Genomic DNA, 22,764 nt, shown 5'->3' with positions numbered 1-22,764 from the left:
GCCTAGTTGTTCTGCGGCATGTGGGGTCTTCCTGGACCAGAGATGGAACCTGTGTCTCCTGCATTGGCAGGTGCACTCTTTACCACTAAGCCATCAGGGAAGCCCCTGCACTTGGGCTATTTTTATCTTAAGCAAGACCATTCTGCTTTCCGGACCACACTTTCCACAGCTGGAAAATGGTCAGGTCATAGTAGGTGAGTAGCTTTCAGTCAGAGACGGTCAAGCACGATGCATCCAGATGCAAAAGCACACCACATGTATGCTCATAAAAGTGATCTAGGTAAGCATAGCCACTCACTCAGGCAGACACTCAAGCTCACAAACACACACAACACATAGACAAAATCACAATGACACATATACATATAGACAATCCCACATGCACACACACAAATATCCAGTCACATTCTCACAAAGATAACAGCCACAAAGAAAGCCATCAAAACAGTCATGCACATAGTACCACACAGACACGTGATTACACAGAATACTATTACACAAGCTTACAATTAGACAAGAAACCGCAAAGTCATTCAGCCACACAGGCACAGTCACAGACACACAACTGCCCATAGTCAGCCCCACAACGTCACAGAAACAGTCAGCTCCACTCACATACAGATACATAGTCACATAGGCTCAATCAACCGCACAGAATCACAAAGCATGGGAAATCACGCATAGTAGGGCTTCCCAGGTGGCGCTAGTGGTAAAGAACCAACCTGCCGATGCAGGAGTCAAAGAGACGCGGGTTCGGGTTCGATCCCTGGGTTGAGAAGATTCCTGGAGGAGGGCATAGCAACCCACTCCAGTGTTCTTGCCTGGAGATTCCCCATGGACAAAGAAGCCTGGCGGGCTACAGTCCATAGGGTCTCACAGAGTCGGACACAACTGAAGCGACTTAGCACGCACGCACGCACATACAGTAACTTGGTTAGCAAGCTTCCTGGGACAAACTGGCAAACTGTTTGGGCTGAGATCGTCCACCTGAGCCCACCTCCTCTCACAGAACCCCATTAAAGGAGACCTCGAGATCTGGGCTCGTGATTTCTAGTACTCATTTTCTCGAGCCTCAGCTGCCTCTTTTAACTCCAGAATCTCTCTGCGCTCGCCCCCTACAACTGACCAAGCAAGAGTGGGCCGAGCCCCTCCTAGGGCCAATCAGAGCAGAAGTACAGCGGACCAATCGGATTGACCCGCTCTCCATCCTCCCCCTTACCGGTACTCCGCTCCTTAAAGGGGGTTAAGGTATCTCCGCTAGGCGCGCCGCGTTCACCTGCAAGGCTGCCGTAGCCCCTTTAAAAGGCAGAGCCGTGAAAGAGCAGGGTCCTAGGACGAACCAATGACAAGCCCCATTTAGCCTCTGCCCCGCCCATTCCCACCGGAGGTCAAAAGTCTTGTTCTACGGCACCGTGGCCTGTGCAGTGAACCCGGAGGCTCCAGGTGAGGATTCGCGAGAGGGGCGAAGGGTGCAAAGGGCCAGGGCACTTGGTGGGAGCCGCTCTGCTCAGACGCCTCCAATTCTCCAGGTCGGCTGTGATTGTTCTGCTTGCCCTCTCGCTGAGCATATGGCCCTGAGAGGCGTCTACGCGCGGCTACTGAACCGCGGACCCGGCCTACAAGTCTTTCGTTCATGGAGTTCGGCGACAGCGCAGACCGGTCAGTGCTGGACCTGGGGTGGAATGGGGAGGGAGAAACTTGAGGGTCGGGAACTCGGGGTGATTTTTCCCGTCCTATGTTTGCAGAGAAAGGCGAGAAGACCCAGAGTCGATCGGCCAAGCGTAAGGACCCCTGGTTGTGCCCCTCGTCCAACAGTCCCCTCGTCCAACTGTCTGTCCCCGATGGGTTCTGTCCCAGAATCCAAGAGCTGCCCAGGAGGGGAGGCAGGGCCGTGGCCAGGGCCAGAGGCGCTGAGGCAGTGAGTTTCCCGAGAAAGCCCACTTTGCCAGTCCTGTTTGCAGCCGACATTAGTTGAGGGTTGAGGGGTGGGGCTGAGGATTCTGGGGGAGAGGAGGGCGTGGTGGTCGGGTGGACAGGGCTGAGTAGAGTCCCACTCCCTCCAACCCCGCCCAGCTTCACGGCCTGAGTTTGACTGGAGGGACCCACTGTTGCTGGAGGAGCAGCTGACAGCAGATGAGATCCTCATCAGGGATACCTTCCGCACCTACTGCCAGGAGCGCCTCATGCCCCGCATCCTGCTGGCCAATCGCAACGAAGGTGCTCAGGCAGGCGGGTGGGCACTCTGGAGCTCCCACGGCCACCTGAACCTGCACGCTCCATCATGCACACCAGCTCTGCCTGCTCTAGCTGGGCCTTAGAGCACCTCTGGCTCTGGGCTAGTGCTCCGGAGGGCCAAGGCTGGGCCTGAAGTTGGGACATCTATCCCTTTGCAGTTTTTCACCGGGAGATCATCTCAGAGATGGGGGAGCTCGGTATGCTGGGCCCCACCATCCAAGGTAAGGACACATTTTTCTCCATACTCTGCAGCCGTCCACTGTGTCTTGAAAAGGCTCTTTCTTTCCCTGAGCCTAGTTTCCCAATCTGCAAAGAGAGGCTGTTATATCTCTGTCTGAAGCGGCTGTGGGGATAAAATTAATAAACCCTCAAGCTAGAGCCAGCTTGATGCCTTCTCCTTGGGTGCTCCTATGGGGCTCTGTCTCTTGGGCAACAGGAATCACTGGTCTCAAATGGGCAGGGCTTTGTTCCACATTATTTTATTTCTCTCCCCTCCCCCCACCCCGGACCCATCCCTGGCCCGCGCCCCCCCCACCCAGGGTATAGCTGTGCTGGAGTCTCATCGGTGGCCTATGGGCTCCTGGCCCGAGAGCTGGAGCGAGTGGACAGCGGCTACAGGTCAGCAATGAGTGTCCAGTCTTCCCTTGTCATGCACCCTATCTATGCATATGGCAGCGAGGAGCAAAAGCAGAAGTACCTGCCCCGGCTGGGTGAGTAGCTGCCTGGGGAGCCTGGTGGACAGAAGATGGTCCCAATGATCTGAAACTCAGGGCCAGGGCTGTCCCTCAGACCTGCCTTGTGTTCTCACCCTGAAGGTATTGCCAATGGCCCCTCAGGCCGCCTGCCAGATCCTGGACCCCACCCCACATCTGATTCTCCTAGGTCTCTCTTGACTCTGCCCCTTTCTCACCACCATCATATCCCCTGTGATTTGCTTTCTCTGCTCCCCATTGCAGCCCAAAGTTTAAAGTCTTAACTTCCCAACTGGATCCACAAGACCCCACGTGGGCAGGCCTCTGCTGACCTTTCCAGCTCATCTCTGACTACTCTCTTGACTGCTCCTTTGCAGTTAGACTCACTCAGTGGCTTGGCAGCTGTACCCCTGGACTTTTGCACATCCTGGTCTCACTGCCAGGACTGCTCTTCTGCATACCTCTTCCTGCTTAACTCCTTTTCAATGCCCTTCAAAACAGTTTAGCCAACCCCTTCCCGACTCCTGTTTAGACCTCCCCCCGTTATGGCATTGTGACTATGACCTGGGTGAAATATCTGTCCCCCCCACCTCCTGGGAGTGCCGTGAGACAGGGCCAGGTCTGCCTTGGCCTGGCTCAGTGGAAAGGCCCACAGTTTTCAGTAGAGGGATTGGATGGGGGACCAGCAGCCTCATGATCTCATCTCATGCCTGCAGCCAAGGGGGAGCTGCTGGGCTGCTTTGGGCTCACGGAGCCCAACCATGGGAGTGACCCTAGCGGCATGGAGACCAGAGCCCGCCACAACCCATCCAGCAGGAGCTACATCCTCAACGGGTCCAAGACCTGGTGAGGCGGGAGCCTGGAGTCCTCAGGCAGGTGGGCAGGGGCAGTGGGTGATGGCCAGACCCCTCACTGCCTGTCCCACCTCCAGGATCACCAACTCGCCTGTGGCCGACTTGCTGATAGTATGGGCTCGGTGTGAGGATAGCTGCATTCGGGGCTTCCTGCTGGAGAAGGGGATGCGGGGCCTCTCAACCCCCAGGATTGAGGGCAAGTTCTCTCTGCGGGCATCATCCACAGGGATGATTATTATGGATGATGTGGAGGTGCCAGAGGAGAATGTGCTGCCCGGGGTGTCTGGTCTGGCGGTAAGCAGCAGCCACCTTGGGAACTGATATCAAGTCACCTGCTGCTTCTCTTTTCTTGGGCAGGCCCCTTGCTAGGGACCCAGCTAGGGAAGAGATACCCATGGAGCCCAGACAGTAGTGACTTGGAGAGGCTCTGCCTGGCTCGCTGATGTGTGCTGAAACTGCCCCCCTCTCCTTTTTAATTTTTAGCTGTGCTGGGTGTTCACTGCTGCATGGACTTTTGTCTAATTGCAGTGAGCGGGGCTACTCTAGTTGCGGTGTGTAAACTTCTGTAGTTGTGGTTCCCGAGTTCTAGAGCACAGGCTCAATAGTTGTGCACTGGCTTGTTGCTCTGTGGAATGTGGGCTCTTCCTGGACCAGAGATCACACCTGTGTCTCCTGCATTGGCAGGTGGATTCTTTACCACTGAGCCACAAGGGAAACCCAAAACTGCCCCATTTTGATGGCCATCTCACTCAAGCTGGCTCGGCCTGGGATGCACAGGGGCCTGAACGAACTTAATTCTGCTTGCATGTGCATTTTCCTGTCTCCTTACCTCAGACCCTAGATCTGCGCCTCCCGTCCAGATCTTGGACTGGGGAGGACTGTATGAAAACCAAGAGTGAGTAGGCAAGAAGCGAAACCCTATGTGCATTGCTGGCTTTGATGCCAAGGCCATGCGTGACTTCACCAGTTGTCCTGAGTCTCCCTGGTTTACACTGACTGCATATCAGGGGTGTCTGGGGAGGGGGCACTTACAAGTTAGCTCTCTACAGGTTCTCTCACCTCTTGGTGGAGCTGAGGCCCTGTCTTAACCCTACAGGGTCCCTTCGGCTGCCTAAACAATGCCCGCTATGGCATCACGTGGGGTGTGCTTGGAGCCGCTGAGTTCTGTTTGCACACAGCCCGGCAGTACACTCTGGACAGGTGTGTGGGGGCTACCATGACAACTCCCAAGGGTGTGGGGTGGCAGGCTCAGGCTCCATCACTTACCCGTCCACCCTTGGTGCCCAGCCACCAGACCTAAGTTCCCTGCTCTGTGAACTGGCCGAGGAAGTCCTTCTGAGCAGTGAGGGGCTCAGTCAAACAGCAGGGCCAGAGTGAGCTGAGTGGGCACATAGCTCACTCTGGGGCAGCCTGGAAAGGCCCTGAGATGGGTCTGGGGAGTGCTCTCCACCCTGTAAGATTTGCCTTGACCTTGCCTGCATAGGATCCAGTTTGGTGTCCCACTGGCCAAGAACCAACTGATTCAGAAAAAGCTGGCGGACATGCTCACTGAGATCACATTGGGCCTTCATGCCTGCCTGCAGCTCGGCCGCTTGAAGGATCAAGACAAGTAGGGGCTCTGCGTGTGGGAAGGGGCAGGCAGCTGTGACGGGACCCAGTGCCTCTTCCAGGCATGGTGGTGGTTGGGCCTGGAGAGAGAGAGGACCTTCCTGCCTGGTGGCCCCTGGGGACCCCGCCCTGCCTACCTCTCCCTCACTGGGAGCCATGTCTGCTGCTGTGATGTAACCCTCCTCCCTGGCTGGCTTTGCCCGGGGTGGGTAGGGATGCCTGGGTGCCCAGAGCAGGGTCAGCTCTCTGTAACCCAGTGTTTGTGATGTCTGTGCTGTTTCCAGGGCCGCCCCGGAAATGGTCTCTTTGCTGAAGAGGAATAACTGTGGGAAGGCCCTGGACATCGCTCGCCAGGCCCGAGACATGCTGGGGGGGAATGGGATTTCTGATGAGTATCACGTGATCCGGCATGTCATGAACCTGGAATCTGTGAACACCTATGAAGGTGGGGGCTGGATTCCTGGGGGGTGTAGGGGAGCTTCACAGTGGCCTCGAATTTGGGGAAGGGGACAGCAAGGAGGGGCAGGGGCAGCAGGCTCAACTCCTGCTGTCAGCTGTCTGGCACCAGTTGGCAGCATGACGTGGGCAAGTCCCACCCTCGGTCCCGCATCTGGAGTGGCCCACGGGGACCATGGAAGTACATGCTCCGAGTCCTTTCCCCCGTTATGCTTGAGGAGGGATGTTCCCAAGCCTGCTTATGGCTTCCTTGGGCATCCCCAGATGGGGGCACAACACCCAGTGGGCTGGCGAATTCAAGGAGGTGAGTGTGCAGTTACACACAGGAATCAGCACTCCATTTTATGTGACAAAAAGAGAGAAACGGTAAATCACTGGCAGGCTGTGGTGTTTGCACCTGGTAACTGGCTGTGACTCCCAAGGGGCCCAGAACCCCTTGGCGTCGTAGGAAGACAGACATAGAAAAAGATAATTAAAAAGAAAAAAGATGTGGGGACTTCCCTGATGGTCCCGTGGTTAGGACTTGGTGCTTCCACTGCGATGGCTTGGGTTTAGTCCTTGGCTGGGGAACTAAGATCCCACAAGTCAAGGTGTGGCCAAAAAAAGAGGAGCGATATATAATTCTAGTGTGAGCCACACAGACTAGAGGGAGCTGAATGTAACAAGACTCAGTCTCTGAGGGAGAAAGTGGAACCATATTAAGCCTTGAGGGAGGTGTAGGAGTTCCCTGGGCAGAGACGGAAGTAGCGTCCAGTGCTGTCTGGGTGGGGCGTTCCCGACAGCAAAGGGGAGGGGGAGGGGATTCTACAGGCATGACGGACCCTGAGGACAAGCTGAGGGGACCTCCAGATGGTTTTATGCAGGGGAGGGGCGGGATCAGATTTGCACTTTAGGAAGAAAAGAGAGTTATTTTGCTCCATAAAAGGGAGGGCATAATCTCTGGTTTCTGCCTTGGGAAGCTACGGAAGAACAGATGAGAACATGGAGGGCTGTAGAGTGTTCCCTTCGTGGATGTCCGGTGGGATGTGGGATGCGTGGCTTGGGGCAGTGGCTCCAGGATGAGGGGTGGCAGGGATCAGCTGGGACAGGCAATTAATTGTCTGATGTTTGCTTTCCTGTCCCTCCTGTGGGTAAGAAGGGGCCTGATCCATTTCCCACAGAGCTCATTAGCTCTTTCCACCTCTGCAGGAAGAAAGCATGGCTGGGTTGAAAATCAAACATTTAATCAACTGTGTGGGGTTGGGGTGGGGTGAATCTGGGAGAGTACCAAAGCTGGGCCCGTGGTGGGGGCTGGACTTGCTGTGCTTTGAGGCCTGGCACAAAGAGCATCGGTTGGGTTTTGTTTGCTTGTTTTTGCCAAAGAAGCATTGCAGAACTCTGAAAAACAATTTTCTCAGCGTGGCCCAAACGGTGGCCTTCCTTGGTGGCTGTCACTAAGAGTGACTCTCCTGGTAGCTGTCAGCATTCGCCATCTTTGTGAATCTGTTCTTCCAGAGTAGTAGCCTGTGGGGGGACACGAAGATAGACTTTAAAAGGAATTTGTGGGGGATTTCCCTGGTGGGCCAGTGGTTAGGACTCTGCGCTTCCACTGCAAGGGACACAGTCAGGGAATTAAGATCCCTGTTGGGGAACTAAGATCCCACATGCCATGTGGCACATCCAAATAAATAAGTAAAATTTAAAAAAAAATAAAGGGAAATTGTGAGCTGTTAAGACTGCAAACTGACTCTGCATTTATTTGTCCAGGTACTCATGACATCCACGCTCTGATCCTCGGAAGGGCTATCACAGGGATCCAGGCGTTCGTGGCCAGCAAGTGAACCCACTTCACCTGGGAGCCCAGATGGCACCAAACCCCTCTCCAGGGAGACACAGGGCTTGGAGCTTAGTTGAAAAGGTGGCAGATGGAGCCAGGTCTTCTGGTGGGAAGTGAAAGACACTGATTTTTAAATATCAAAATTTCCCTTTTGAAGTTATTCAAATGTGTTCCTTAAAGAGAAGATGGGACTTTCTGTACTGAGTGTCTCAATCCAGTTTTGACCGTGGACGGGCACGGACTCTACCTGCCTTGGAACAGAAGCTCTTCGACAGGGGAGCAGGGAGAGAGGAGGAGAGTGACATGGAAGCAACTTGTGAGACCCACCAGTGTCTAAGTGAACTGCTCCATCCACATGGCAAGCATTCACTCTACACCCTCTGACCCTCCCATCTGGGGGCAAGTGCCTTATGCTGGACGCTGGAGCAGAATGAGGGGTAAAGAGAGAGAATAATAAAGAGTATGCATGTCTGACCCCGCCGTGTTGGACCACATTTTCTGGTAACCAGTAACAGGAAAAAGAAACATGTGAAAGGGCTGTGAAGCACGCTGGGACCCAGCAGGGATTTCCCCAGCCCAGACGTGATCTGGGCCATGTCAGAGTCTTGGGCTTGGCTGTTATAAATAAACCCAGGTGGGCACTGCCAGGGCTCGGGGCTGAGGGCAAAGGGGACTTTGTCCTTTTTGTCACCCACCACAGAGCTGACACACATTGTAGGAAACAGCAGTCTGGCTTCTCAGCTCAGACATACCACGTAACGGGAGCATGGGGCCATGAGTAGGATGGCCAGAGCACCAGGGCCTTTGCACAGACAGTGGCTCCTGTGGGGTTTAGGGCCAGGCGATGCTAAAATCCTTGCTCTCTGTTGATATTTACTTAAAAAAAATTTTTTTTTTCTGGCCATACCTCATGGCATGTGGGATCTTAGTTCCCCCACCAGAGATTGAACCCGTGCCCCCTGCATTGGGATCATGGAGTCTTAACCACTGGGCAGCCAGGGAAGTCCCTGCTGACATTTGCTTTCATCTTAGCCCCTACAACTCTCATACCTCAGGCTGGACACACAGGTCTTTGTACACGGTCTCCACGGTGTGGCACACTTGTTTGAGCTCTGTTTCCAGGTGACTGATCTTTGCCATCTTTTGGGTAAACTCTTGGAGCTTTTCCTGGATGATCTTGTTGTGGTGATTATAAATCTGATACATCCTCTCTTCGAGCTTCTCTGTCAGGTCTGAAACCTTTGAAAGAATAAGAGGTGCTCTTAGAAAATCAAACAAGAAGCGTCACGAGACATTCGTTCTGACTGGCTCTTTCAGATTTCTGCAGTTTATCTTATAAAAGTGGTAAAAACAACTCTGGTGACTGGGGGTGAAAAGGCCTATATGTTAAATTTTTCTTTTCTTTTTTTTTAATAAGAAATATTTTCAACTTTATTCATCTCCAAAGAGTGATTAAAAACATGATTCAAGGGACAGTAAAAGTTTAGGTCAAATAAAGTAGAAGAATGTGACTTTACATATATATATATTACATATATGTATTATTATATATTACATACATAATTTACAATAATTATATAATTGTGTATTTTTAATTATAATTATAAATAACTATATTATATTATATATATAAATTATATTAAATTATATATTATAATCATATATTACATATATAATTATATATTGCTTATATTTATGTATTAGTGTAAACTTATCCCAGATCATTTTTCTTTTTAAAAAGAAAGGTGCAAAATTATGTATATGAGCTCAGCCAGGTTAGGAGAAAAGTATCTAGAACAGTGGCCTCTGGGTGATGGTATCATCTGAATATGTTTATCTTTTGTTTTCTGCTATGTTATATTTTTCTCTAAATTTGCTATGTACTAGGTAGGTAGGAATGCGGCTGAGGGAGGAAGTCAGACTGTCATTGAGAGATGATGTGTGGAATTCACAAGTTGTCTGACTTACAGGACACATTCTGAAGAAGCATCAGGGACAACTATTAATAACAGACCTGAACATAACATTCGGTTTTGTTAGACGTAAGCCTCAGCCATTTTCAGGGGCTTCTACCTTCCCAAATCCTGTGACTTCTGGAGGAAAAGTGGGTGTGTAACTCAGGTTATGCCTCAGTCCCCTCCTGTTACAGCCATTAGCCTAGCATGACGGAAGGGGCTAGTCTGTGATACAGGTGAACCTTGGCTTCTCATCCTGGCTCTCTCACTCAGGCAAATGATTTCCAAACCTTACTTTACCTGTCTGCAATATGGGTCCAAGCTCTTCTCTGCAGGACTGCTCTAAGGGTGAAATGAGGCACCATACACAAACTGTCTAGAACACGTGGGGAACCTAAGAGCAGCTCATCGCCTCCCGCTTTATGTTTCACAGAAGGAGCACCCCCTCCCTTCCCCTGGGCTTCTGCAGTACGTGGGGGGAATCAGTACCTTGATCTTGAGGCTGTCTCTGAAGTTGGTCATGAGGGCATGGTCCTTCTGCCTGCTCTCGTTGATGTTTTCAATCAGCTCCTGGGCCCTCTTCTTCAGGATGTCGATGCTCAAGTCCAGAGAGGAAAAGCAGGATCCTGACTTTCCTTCCAGCATCATCAGCTGGCGGTTGGCACTGGAGGTGGCGACAGAGGGGCTAGAAACCTGACTTCTGAAAGTATAGGAAACTTGAGATCAGCACCAAACTTTCCTGAGAGTGGCTGATCTGAATTAGCTCTGCGGTGGGAGGAGAACGTGCGTCTTGTGTTTCCTGTTGGTGACACTTGTTTATTTTATCCACACCCCTTCCCCTCCCCTGCCTCTGAGGGGAAGGGACAGCTTAAGAGTCTGCCTGCCAATGCAGGGGGGACATGGGTTCAATCCCTGCTCTGAGAGGATTCCACATTCTGTGGAGCAACTAAGTCTGTGCACCACAACTACTGAGCCTGGGCTCTAGAGCCCGTGCACACAACGACTGAAGCCCACGCACCCTAGAGCCTGAGCTCCACAACAAGAGAAGCCACCATAGTAAGAAGTCCTCAAACCACAGCTAGAAGGCAGCCCTCTCTCTCCACAATTAGAGACAGCCTGTGCACAGCAACTGACACCCAGCGTAGCCAAAAATAATTTTTTAATAAAAAATAAAAATTAAAAAAATACCCCCAGAAGAGTTTGTTCCACACTGTGTATGCTAAGTCACTTCAGTCACGTCTGACTCTTCGCGACCCATGGACTGTAGCCTGTCAGGCTCCTCTGTCCGTGGGATTCTCCAGGCAAGAATACTGGAGTAGGTTGCCAGGCCCTTCTCCAGGGGATCTTCCAGGGATCCAACCCCTGTCTCTATATCTCTTGCATTGGCAGGCAAGTTCTTTACCACTAGCGTCACTTAGGAAGTAGTACTGTACATGTGACTATAATTATGCAATTCAACTAAATGCATAGTTAGTGAAATGGTGAAAAAAGGTCAGCTGTCTAAAAAAGCTAATTAGAATGAACAAAGGTGAACCTAATAAAATATAACTATTAAATCAAGTGTGGACAAACAACGGTATATTAGGGCCAAGAGCATAAAAATTTAGAAGTATTTTGCATACAGACTGCTTTGTCAAGGCCTGTAAGTTTTTGCTCTGCTTTAGAAAAACAAAAGTGGGGGACTTCCCTGGTGGCCCAGTGTTTAAGACTCGGTGCTCCCAATGGTTGCATTGCTGGGTTTGATCCCTGGTCAGGGAAATATTGATAGACCCCATATACTGCAACAAAAGATCCTGAGAGCCACGACTAAGACCCGGCACAGTTAAAAGAAAAGATGGTAAAATAAATAAAAACACAAAAGTAGAAATTGTGAGTAATGCATATGAATGAGGTTTATGCAAAAAAAAAAAGCTGTGATCTGATCAACAGATCCATTGGTGTTTTAAATTAAGATAAAATGTTTAAAGGGCTTCCCTTGTGGCCCAGTAATTAAGAATCAGTTTGGCAATGCTGGGGAACACCAGTTTGATCACATATGTTGTCAAACAACTAAGCCTGAGGGCCACAACTATTGAGCTTGTGCTCTAGAGTCCAAGAGCTGCAACTACAGAGGCCCGTGCACCCTAGAGCCGGTGCTCTGCTATAAAAGCCACTGCAATGGGGAAGCCCACACAGCACAACCAGAGTAGCCCCTACTCACTGCAACTAGAGAAAGGCTTCATGCAGCAATGAAGACCCACCACAGCCAAAAAATAAATAAATCGTTTTTTTTAAAGAAAGATAAAGGGTTTAAGGTAAGATGCTTTTTTTTTTTTTTTTTTTGGCCATTTTTTAATCTGCCCTGCACCATGCTAAGCTACCTGCTTCATCTTGCTACACCTTCACAACCAGACTTTGGGGTCTGTCTCCATCATCTTTACCTCATCGCTGAGGACACAGGCTCGGCACAACTGTGTCACTTTGTCAGGATCCCTAGTCTGTGCAGAGCTGGGTGTGGCACCCAGCTGGCCTGACCCCCGGCCGGGGCCCTGCTTTCCCCAAAGTTCTCGTTTTCCTCCTCACCCTGAGGTGCTTCCAGCTCTGAGTGGCTGAGACTCAGAGGTGCCAACACAGCAGCTCTTCCACACACCAGTTCACACACAACCGTAAAGCCATGAGTGCAAGCCAGGCACAGCTACTGAGAAAAACACATCTTCATTTTTGGATGCTTCCTCCGTACAAATATTTTTCTTGGCTTTTCTCCAACTACTTGAGCTCTTTCTTCTGGCTCAGGATACAACCACAGGGAAACTTGAGTGCATGACAGCCAGGGTGGCCAGGCTCTCATTGACACACAAGTCCTCAGGCCTGAGACCCTGGCTGTGTCCTGGTTCTCATGTTCTCCTTACCAGATGGGTTTTTTGCCCTTGGGCCTTTGCACTTGCTCTCTGACAGTGAGACCTAGCCTAGGCTACTACCTCTTTTGTTTTTAAATTTTATTTATTTTATTTTTGGCTGTGCTGGGTCTTTGCTGCTGCATGTAGACTTTCTCTAGTTGCAATGAGCAGGGGCTACTCTCTAGTTGTGGTATGTGGGTTTCCCATTGTGGTGGCTTCTCTTATTGCAGAGCACAAGCTCTAGGCACTCGGGCTTCAACACTTGCGGTACATGGGCTCAGTAGTTGTGGCACATGGGCTGAGTTGTTCCCTGACACGTGGGATCTTCCTGGACCAGGGATTGAACCTGTGTCCCCTGCATTGGCAGGTGGATTCTTAACCACTGAGGTACCAGGGAAGCCCCCGATGCCTCTTTTGAAGCGCCGCCTATGACCTCCTGCCTATCTCTACCACTGTGCGCTTGTCCCTGATGCCGCTCTTATCTCCCCATTTATCTCTGCGTTCCCAGCATCCAGCACATTTTGAGTCCTCCACTGTTAACAAACGAATGAATGAAGGACACTGATCTAGTCCTCCCTATTCTGGCTTTACACAAAGCATGCAAGTTCATCTGCCTGCAGAGCCATACGCTCGCGTTCAGAGCATCTGTCAACAGATGCTCTGGGTTCCGGCACACAAGAGAAGGTGTGCCTCTGATCAAGGCAGATATTTTATAGCAAAACCTTATTGATAGAAAACAAAGACCAACTAAAGGCTCCCTGGGCATTCCTGTAAAAAAAGGTTTCGCTGTCCTCTTGACCTGCCTCTCATGGGAAGAATAAAAGTGCACTGAATAAATGAATGAGTGATTAGGAAGGGCTTTCATTACCATCCACGCTCCCATGTTTCCCACACTTACCCCCAACCCACACCTCTCCTCTGAGCTCCCAGTAAGGTATCTGACTACCCCTAGGCCCTCTGCACTTGGCTGTCCCAGAGGCATTTCAAACTCCTCTAAATTTGCACACCAACTCAAAGTTGTCCACCCTCCTCCTGTCATTGAAGAACACCAAAAGTCACCTGGTATCCAAGCCAGAAACTTGGCAGCCACCCTGGAGCCTGGCTTCTGTCTGTCCTTCCAAATCCCCTCACAAAATCAGACTTCTCTGGTGGTCAGGTGGTTAAGAATCTGCCAATGCAGGGGAGACGAATTCGACCCCTGGTTCTGGAAGATCTCACACGCCGTGGGGCGACTAAGCTCCTGCGCCTCGACTACTGAAGCCCACGTACCTTAGAGCCTGTGATCCACAAGAGAAGCCACAGCGCCACATGAACAGTAGCCCTTGCTCACTGCAACTAGAGAGACCCTGCATGAGGCACCAAAGACCCAGTGCAGCCATAAATAAATAAATAAAATTTCTTAAAAACAAAAAGATTTTTTAAAAAAACCAAACCCAATAGAAACAAATCCCATCATAAAATCAGACTAGCCTGGTGCTCCAGTGCCTAAGAATCTGCCTGCCTATGCAGGGGACAAGGGTTTGATCCCTGGTTCAGGAAGATCCCTCCTGCCCTGGGGTAACAAAGCCCCAGGGCCACAACTACTAAGTCCGCTCACCTAGAGCCCATGCTCTAACACAAGAGAAGGCCAAGCACCACATGAAGAGTAGCCTCTGCTCTCCACAACTAGAGAAAGCCTGCGTGAAGCAACAAAGACCCAGCACAACCTAAAATAAACTAAGTTGAAAAGAATCCTGTCACAAAATCCTTTCATTTTCACCTCCTAATTTCTCCCAAATCTATCACTTCTTCCCCACCAACCATTCGCAACCCCATACCTACTGTTCCCACCTGGGCCTTAGGGCCCTTTGAATCACAATCAGACATCCCACTTCTGCTCCACAGCCTTCAAGACCCCCCCACCAGCTGCAGGATCACATAAATTCCCTAGTACAGCACACAAGGCTTTCCAGGGCTGTGGAAAGGCCTCCATCTTCTCTTTTCACCCTCCACCCCCAGCAATTTGGGACCTTCCACAATTTCACCAAATCCATTAGCCTTTGCTTGAAATGACTTTTCTTTTCTGTCAACTTCATGAGACAGCATTCAGAGCACCCCTACCTCACCATCGCTTACTAATCACAACACTGCCAGCCTGTACGCTGGATTCCCTCCAGGCGCCCTAGGCACTCTGGGCAGAGGGTGCATTGTATTCACTCCAGAGGCATTACCACTGTTCCCTTAACACCTAAATCAAAGAATTACCATCTGAGATGGATGTAACATTCTTGCTCTTAAGCCACTTTGTACCCACAGTTGCTTTGCTGTCCCCACTATATAAGGGCTCTGAAATTAAAATCAGTGAGAGAACCAGGTGTTTCTTTTTTGTGTCATTGCTCACAACCTGCTTGAGCTGCTAACTCTTCAAAGTCGCTCCTTTCTCAGGCTCAAGGGATGGAGCTGGAACCGGTCTCCATGGCAGCTACACAAATGGTGAAAAATCACTTGAAATCGGCTCATTCAAATTTCGTGGTGGGACAAAGGCCTGCATCAGATGTCTGCAGAGAGCATCTTGATTTTCCCCAACCTCCCCTTTGGGGTTTTATTCCTTTCCATTTCATTTTTCTTAATACTCAGCAGCTGCATATTAATCAGGATGCTAATGAATCATAGGCTTCCCTGGGCCTGCATTCACCAATTAACTTTAATAAACAAAACACACCGTGTCCTCTCCACTGGCTTCCCTGGTTCTCAGGCCTGCTTCTGTTGCCCAATCCTGGATGGAGGCCAGGGACTGGAAGTGGGCCCAACAGAGCAGGCTGCCTGTGCTCAGGGTGGGGCAGTGGGGGGCCGGGGTGGGGGTTGTGAATACATCCCTATGCTCATCTACGATGGTCTGTCCCAAGGAGTCCCTAATTCAGCTTTGAGGATTAGAACCTAGTTTCCGAGCAGGGCCCAGGCTGGCAGGAGGCCCAGGAATGGTGGAGGAAATGGGTCTAAGCAAAGAGACCATCTGTTCACTCCAGGTAAAGCTGTGATTGGCAGGCGTGAGAGCCAGAGCCCCCCGCTGGTGGGGGCCCTCCCTCCGCGGGCCACTAACAGATACACAAGTAAACAATTCGCCAGCCACTTACTACCACCGCAGGTGGTGGTCCCGGGAGGGGAGGCGAGCTAATCAAACATTCAAGGAAGAACACAACAGCATCTCTGGCGCCTGGGCAAAATGATGTTTTGCTGAAGTACAGCCAGGAAAGGGGAAGGTTTGAATTGAAGCTGCAGAGCCCACTCCTTTCACCCTCTGCTCATCTCTCATGAAATGTGTTCACATTTTAATCATGTCACTGACAGTCTGCTGAGGGATCTGTTAACTGGCCCTTGCGTTGGTTCTAATCCATGTTTCTCGACCCAAAGCTCTTTTAGAACTCCTCAAAGTCTCTCAATGATTTGCAACTGTCTGTGTCTCCTCACCACTTAGATCACCGTCTAAACATACTATTTGCAGGAAGGTGTTATCAAACTACTTTAGTTCTCTTTTTTTCTGGTCTCCAATAAATAGCACACACTTGGAAACCATTCCACCCTGTGCTCTGTTTTACAACTGAGGCCCCTGGGAGGCAAGAGTAAGCTGGCTTTCTGCCTACAGTCCTCAGCAGCCCTGTCCTGAGCCTCATTCTATTCCCAGGTGAGCTCCTTCACGGAAACAGTGACTCCCACAGCGCCATCTCTCTGGCCGCTGGCCCCATCCATCCTGGGCACTCTGACCGACTACTCGGTCAGAAAGTCCAACCCTGTCCTGGACTTATTCATGAGTATGTCTCTCAGTTTAGTTCAGTCGCTCAGTCATGTCCACCTCTGTGACCCTTCGGACTGCAGCACGCCAGGCTTCCCTGTCCATCACCAACTCCCGGAGCTTGCTCAAACTCATGTCCATCGAGTCGGTGATGCTATCCAACCATCTCATCCTTTGTCATCCCCTTCTCCTCTTGCCTTCAATCTTTCCCAACATCAGGATCTTTTCCAATGAGTCAGTTCTTCACATCAGCTGGCCAAAGTATTGGAGCTTCAGCTTCAGCATCAGTCCTTCCAATGAATATTCAGGGTTGATTTCCTTTAGGACTGACTAGTTTGATCTCCTTTCTGTCCAAGGGACTCTCAAGAGTCTTCTCTAGCACCACAGTTTGAAAGCATCAATTCTTCGGTGCTCAGCCTTCTTTGTGGTCCAACTCTCACATCCATACATGACTACAGGAAAAACCATAGCTCTGACTACACGGATCTTTGTCAGCAAGGTGATGTCTCTTTTTAATATGCTGTCTAGGTTGGTCACAGCTTTTTTTCTTTCAATATGCTGTCTAGGTTGGTCATGACTGTTAGAAAGTCAGCTTGCCAATAGACCCAGCATAGTCAACACAATATTGAAGAAGAATGAAATTGGCAGGACTATGCTACTTGATGTGATACCAGTGAAAGAATATAAAATAGGCCAGTGGAACAGAATACAGCCCAGAAATAGACCCACACACATGTAGTCAACTTATCTTTGACAAAGGAATAAAGAAAATTCAGTGGAGAGAGAATCTTTTCAACAAATGGAGTTGTAACAATTAGACATACACATGCAAAAAAAGTGAAGTTAGACACAGATCTTGCACATTTCACAAAAATTTTCTCAAAGTAGATATCATAGCCCTAAATGTAAAACTATGGCAGAGAAGAAGAACTAAAGAGTCTCTTGATGAAAGTGAAAGAGGAGAGTGAAAAAGTTGACTTAAAACTCAACATTCAGGAAACTAAGATCATGGCATCTGGTCCCATCACTTCATGACAAATAGATGGGGAAACAATGGAAACAGTGACAGACTTTATTTTTTGGGGCTCCAAAATCACTGTAGATGGTGATTGCAGCCGTGAAAAGTAAAAGACACTTGCTCCTTGGAAGAAAAGCTATGACCAACTTAGACAGCATATTCAAAAGCAGAGACATTACTTTGCAACAAATGTCCATCTAGTCAAAGTTATGGTTTTTCCAGTAGTCATGTACAGATGTGAGAGTTGGGCTATAAAGAAAGCTGAGTGCCGAAGAATTGATGCTTTTGAACTGTGGTGTTGGAGAAGACTCTTGAGGGTTCCTTGGACTGCAAGGAGATCCAACCATTCCATCCTAAAGGAGATCAGTCCTGAATATTCATTGGAAGGACTGATGCTGAAGCTGAAACTCCAATACTTGGCCACCTGATGCGAAGAACTGACTCATTTGAAAAGACCCTGATGCTGGGAAAGATTGAAGGCGGGAGGAGAAGGGGACAACAGAGGATGAGATGGTTGGATGGCATCACCAACTTGATGGACATGAGTCTGAGCAAACTCTGGGAGTTGGTGATGGACAGGGAAGCCTGGCGTGCTGCAAGAGTCGGACACAACTGAGTGACTGAACTGAACTGAAATGTAAAACACAAAGCTATAAAACTCCTAGAAGACATCATAGGGGAAAATATAAGTGGCTTTGGGGTTGGTGGTGACTTCTTAGATACAATATCAAAAGAAAGAATTGGTAAATTGGACTTCATTAAAATTTAAACCTTCTACTCTATAAAAGACACCATTAAGAGAATGAAAAGACCCATCACAGACTGGGACAAATCTTTAAAGAACACAAACCTGGTGCTTCCCTGGTGGCTCAGTGGTAAAGAATTGCCTGTCAGCGCAGGAGACATAGGTTTGATCCCTGGTCTGGGAAGATTCCACATGCCTTGGGGCAACTAAGCCTGTACACCACAACTACTGAGCCCACATGCTACAACTACTGAAGTCTGTGTGCCCTCAAGCTCATGCTCCACAACAAGAGAAGTCACCACAATGAGAAGTCTGGTCACCACAACTAGAGAAAAGCCCACATAGCAAAGAAGACACAGCATAGCCTAAATAAATAAATAAAATTATTTTTTAAAGACTAAAAAAAAAAAAAACCCTGCAAATCTGATAAAGGCCTGACATCCAAAATATTCAAAGAACTCATGAAACTCAGCAAAAAAAAAAAAAAATCCAAATTAAAAAAAAGAAAAGAAACATCAAATTTAAAAAACAGTCAAAGATCTGGACACCATACCAAAAGATGTGCAGATGTCAAATAAACATATGGAAAGATGTTCAACTTCATACTTTATAATGAAGTTTCAAATCACCATAACAATGATACCACCATTGCCTGTTAGAATGGAGGAAACCTAAAACACTGACAACACCAAATGCTGGTGAGGATGTAGAACAGGAACACTCATTCATTGAAAACAGAAATGCAGAATGGTTCAGCCACTTTGGAAGACATTTTGGCAGTTTCTTTCAAAACTAAAAATACTCTTACCATATGATCTAGCAATTGTGCTCCTCGGTATTTACCCAAAGGCGTTGAAAATTTACATCTACACAAAACCTGCACACGAATGTTTACTGTAACTATATAAACAACTAAATTGATAAAACTTGGAAGCATAACTGCTGAAACTTAAAAGCAACCCAGAGGTCCTTCAATAGGTGAAAAGAAGTCAGCTGCAAGAGAGCAGGAATTCTGATTTGTTCACTATTGTATCCTCAGCATCTAAAACAGGGTTTGGGTAAAGGAGATCCTTGATAAATATCTGGTGAATAAATGTGCAAGACAAGAATGTCTTTTTAAAGTAATCTGTAACACTGTTCCTTCTCTTGCTCCAACATCACAATTTCTGTTAGTTTTATCTTCTTAAATCTATCCAAAATTTGACTACTTCTCATCACCTCCATGGATCTACCCTAGGTCAAGTCACAGTCATTTTGCACCTAAATTATTCCAGTTGCCTTATCACTGGCCTCCCTGCTTTCAAGCCAGCCTGTGACAACGGACTATGGTGGTTTAGTCACTAAGTCATGTCCAACTCTTGTGACCCCATCGACTGTAGCCTGCCAGGTTCCTCTATCCATGGGATTCTCCAAGCAAAAATACTGTACCGGGTTGCCATTTCCTTCTCCAGGGGACCTTCCTGACTCAGGAATTGAACCCCAGGCCCCAGGTCTACCTGGATTGCAGGCAGACTCTTTACCATTGAGCTACAGGGAAGCCCAATGGACTATATTTCTAAAAAGGGCCAGACAGGAACACTTTTCCACTTTGCAGGCCATATGGTCTGGGTTGCTTCTGGAGAAGCAGCCCTGTCCTAATAAAACTTTATTAACAATAATCCTGGAACTTCCCTGGTGGTCCAGTGGTTAAGACTCCATGCTCCCATTGTAGGGGGCACAGGTCCCATCCCTGGTCAGGGAACTAAGATCCCACATGTCACAGCCCATTCCCCCCTGCCAAAAAAAAAAAGCGCCTCACCCTGCAGTAGTCAATTCCTATCGCTCCTCTAATTCCACTTCTTTTCATGGGTAACTATCACCCAAAGTCCCATCACCTGTCTAACTGTATCTATTATTTCCCTCTTACCCATGCTTGCTCCAGCACAGTCCTCTCTTGGGGCCTTTGCAGCTGCTGTTTCTTGGCTTGGAATGTAGTCCTCCCTACCCTCATGGTTCTCTTATCATCTCCTCCGTGAAGTCTTCCCTGACCCTCTGATCTAAACTGGCCACTCTCCCTATTTTTCCCCAGAACACTCAGTATCCCCTGACTACCATATATTCCTGAGTTTATAGACTTTCTCCTAGAATGTCAGCTCAATGCTATTGATACCATGCAGGGCCCTGTGGGGCTCCTGGGCTTAAGACCTTTCTGTGGCCCCCGTTTCTTTGATTACAGGAAACAACATTCACTCAGACTGCATGCTTCCCTTAGTTCCAATGGGCTGATTCGAACAGTTGTTAGGGAAAGGAAGGGATGGGAGATCTGGGAGAAACAGTCAAAAGTAGCCTTGGGGCAAAGTCCTATTTCCCCACCAGGAGATAACACAATATCTTTGAGCTATTTCTTCAGATACTGACACCCCTTCCAGGTGGGAGAAGCTGATGACTAATGATGGTAGGCTGCCCACAAACAGGTAGACCCCAGACCAGCTGGATTTGAAGGTTGATGCTGACTCCTACTTCCCTCACCATCAACCCCTCAGAACAATGAAAGCCTGTGATTACATTGATCCTTATCACCTACCCTGACCACGAACCCTGTCTATAAGACCTTTCCCAAGGAGGGGGGCAGTTCTTGAGGTGCTAATCTACTGTGTTCCCTCTTTGTCTGGCAAAGAAATAAAGCCACTCTTTCTCCTCCATAACTCTCTGTATTTCTGTTCAGCATCAGTGCACAGAGAGCCAAGGTTTTAGCATCACTGTGTCTCCAGTGTTTCCATCCCAGGCACATGGGAGATTGTGGATGAGTATGTGCAACAAATGCACCAAGAGCAGACACTGGAAGGGTCTGGAGGAAGAAAAGGGTAAATGAGGGACTCAGGGTCTGTTTGGGTCCGATGGACCGGGTTCTTCCTCACCTAGCTGGCCCTTGACAAGCCTCCTCATCGCGGGTCTCCTCACCCTGTTGCTGTTCCTGGTTCTCTCCCTGCAGCTGTGGCTCCTGGTCCTTGAACTCTACGTGGGGCATGTCGACCTGTGAGCACAGCTAGCGCTTGAGAGGTCAAAGGAGGGAGGGAGGGAAGGCACGAAATGGTCAAGTCCCCCTCCTCCCTCCCCTTCAACCCTGAGCACATCTGTGTGCTGCTGCGGCATGTTGCGGACCTGCAGGAGAGATGGGCAGGGCTGGGATGGGCACCACGAGGACGGGGGCGTGGACTGGGGGGACCCTGTGCCTGGACAGGAGGAGTGAGGTGGGGAGACCTGGAGGGGACGGGGTGAGGCCTGGGTCTCCAGCTGGGGTGCTAGGGTGCCTGGGCTCCTAATTGGTGTGTGAGTCGGCTCGAGTCCTTCGAGGAGAGAGAAGAAGTAGGACAAAAAGAAGAGAAACGGGTGCGGTGCGTGGGTGTCTGAGTCTTTCTCTACCCTACTCCTGCCATGCGCCATGGGTGGAAGTAGGTCCTTCTGGCCAGGGCTGTCAGTGCGTCAGTCACACAGTCGGTTAGTCAGAGCCCGGGAGGTCAGTCAGGAAATCGGGCCCCAGCCGGGCGAGGAGCGGCCTGGATGGCAGGAGACAAGCGGCCGGTCTCGGGTTCGTCGGGGAAGCCCAAGACCGCTGCCGTTCCCTGCTCAGCCCGTCGCCCGCGCGAAGGAAACAAGTGCAGCGTACTCCCTGTCGCTCCATTTCGTCTTTTCCCGCCTTCTTGTTCGTGCCCTCTGCGCACACGCTGGCTCCGCCCCCAGAACGCTCCGCCCCCACGCATGCGTAGCGACGCGAACTTGCGCGCGCAGCGCGGCAGGGGCGGCCGTTAAGTGTCGGTTGGGCTGTCCAGGCGCTGCGTGAGCAGGGTGCACAGCCAGGAGGAGCCGGTTTCTGTGCTCGCGTGTGCGCATGTGTGAGGAGGCACCAGGGCATAAGGTGAGCGGCGGAATACCTTGTACTGTGTTCATTCTTATGTTTCAGTTCATTTTTCATGTGCCCAGCCCAAAGAAATCTTGCCAATAAAAAATTCTGACTTTTGCTGTCATTTGATTACGACCTACTGCCCTTACTGAAAAAAGCTGATGTAATTACCACCTTGAATCAGTTATCAGCGCTCCAAAACCAGAAGCTCCTTGAAATGGCGTCGCTGGTCCTTACCCTTGAGCCCATACCCTTCAATGATAATAGTAATAAGAATATTGAATAGTGACAACAGTAGTCATTATTGGCACACGAGGAGAAAATATTTAATAACTTGTATCCAGTATCTACAAAGACCTCTTGGAACTCAGTAAGGCAGAAAAAATAAAGGGGGCGGCGGGAGGGAGACAGATGATTCGAAACGGTGTGTGCAAAGGCCCGGAGGTCTGAGCAAGCTCAGTGTGTTTGAGGAGCAGTCGGGTCTGGTGGGGAGAGCAGGATTGGCGAAAGCAGTGGGTGAAGGATAAAGAGTTTGGTAGGGGATGGGCTGAGTCAAGGTCAAGGTTTGGGACTTTGTCCCGACGGGAGAGGAGATGGGTGTTTCTTATGCTTTGTATCATATGTTTCACCTTCACTTTTTACATGGCTTCTACCCCTCCTTTCATTTCTGTGTTTATGTCCAAGTGTCCACGAGGGGAAGACAACTGGAATCGCCCCCCACCCCCAAACACACACACATGCTCAGCCCTTCTGTTCAGGACTCTGTCCCTGGCCACACACACTAGAGCACAACCCCTTTACACCTATGTTCTAGAGAGCCCGAGGGGTTTGAATCTGGGCTGTCTCTTACCAATAACAGG

General features: G+C 49.6%; 2 protein-coding genes across 2 annotated transcripts; one reads left to right on the top strand and one right to left on the bottom strand.

The window, feature by feature from the left end:
* The first annotated feature begins 1,405 nt into the window (after positions 1-1,405).
* Positions 1,406-8,115, top strand: GCDH (glutaryl-CoA dehydrogenase). The gene is made up of 12 exons (XM_068979981.1): positions 1,406-1,443; positions 1,530-1,659; positions 1,746-1,781; positions 2,074-2,217; positions 2,394-2,456; positions 2,775-2,945; positions 3,644-3,773; positions 3,859-4,075; positions 4,878-4,981; positions 5,265-5,390; positions 5,674-5,834; positions 7,592-8,115. Exons 2-12 carry the CDS (start codon positions 1,569-1,571, stop codon positions 7,663-7,665), a joined length of 1,317 nt encoding a protein of 438 aa, XP_068836082.1. The 5' UTR covers positions 1,406-1,443; positions 1,530-1,568; the 3' UTR covers positions 7,666-8,115.
* SYCE2 (synaptonemal complex central element protein 2) lies at positions 7,263-21,685 on the bottom strand. The gene is made up of 5 exons (XM_068979982.1): positions 21,671-21,685; positions 20,922-21,037; positions 10,106-10,280; positions 8,712-8,900; positions 7,263-7,348 (listed from the first exon to the last, which is right to left on the bottom strand). Exons 1-5 carry the CDS (start codon positions 21,683-21,685, stop codon positions 7,304-7,306), a joined length of 540 nt encoding a protein of 179 aa, XP_068836083.1. The 3' UTR covers positions 7,263-7,303.
* Between the last annotated feature and the right edge of the window lie 1,079 nt (positions 21,686-22,764).

Source organism: Capricornis sumatraensis, chromosome 9, assembly GCF_032405125.1.
Source record: "Capricornis sumatraensis isolate serow.1 chromosome 9, serow.2, whole genome shotgun sequence".
Classification (NCBI taxonomy): Eukaryota; Metazoa; Chordata; class Mammalia; order Artiodactyla; family Bovidae; genus Capricornis; species Capricornis sumatraensis.
The sequence above is the reverse complement of the archived record's forward strand: the minus strand, read 5'-3'. Positions and strand labels throughout refer to the sequence as shown.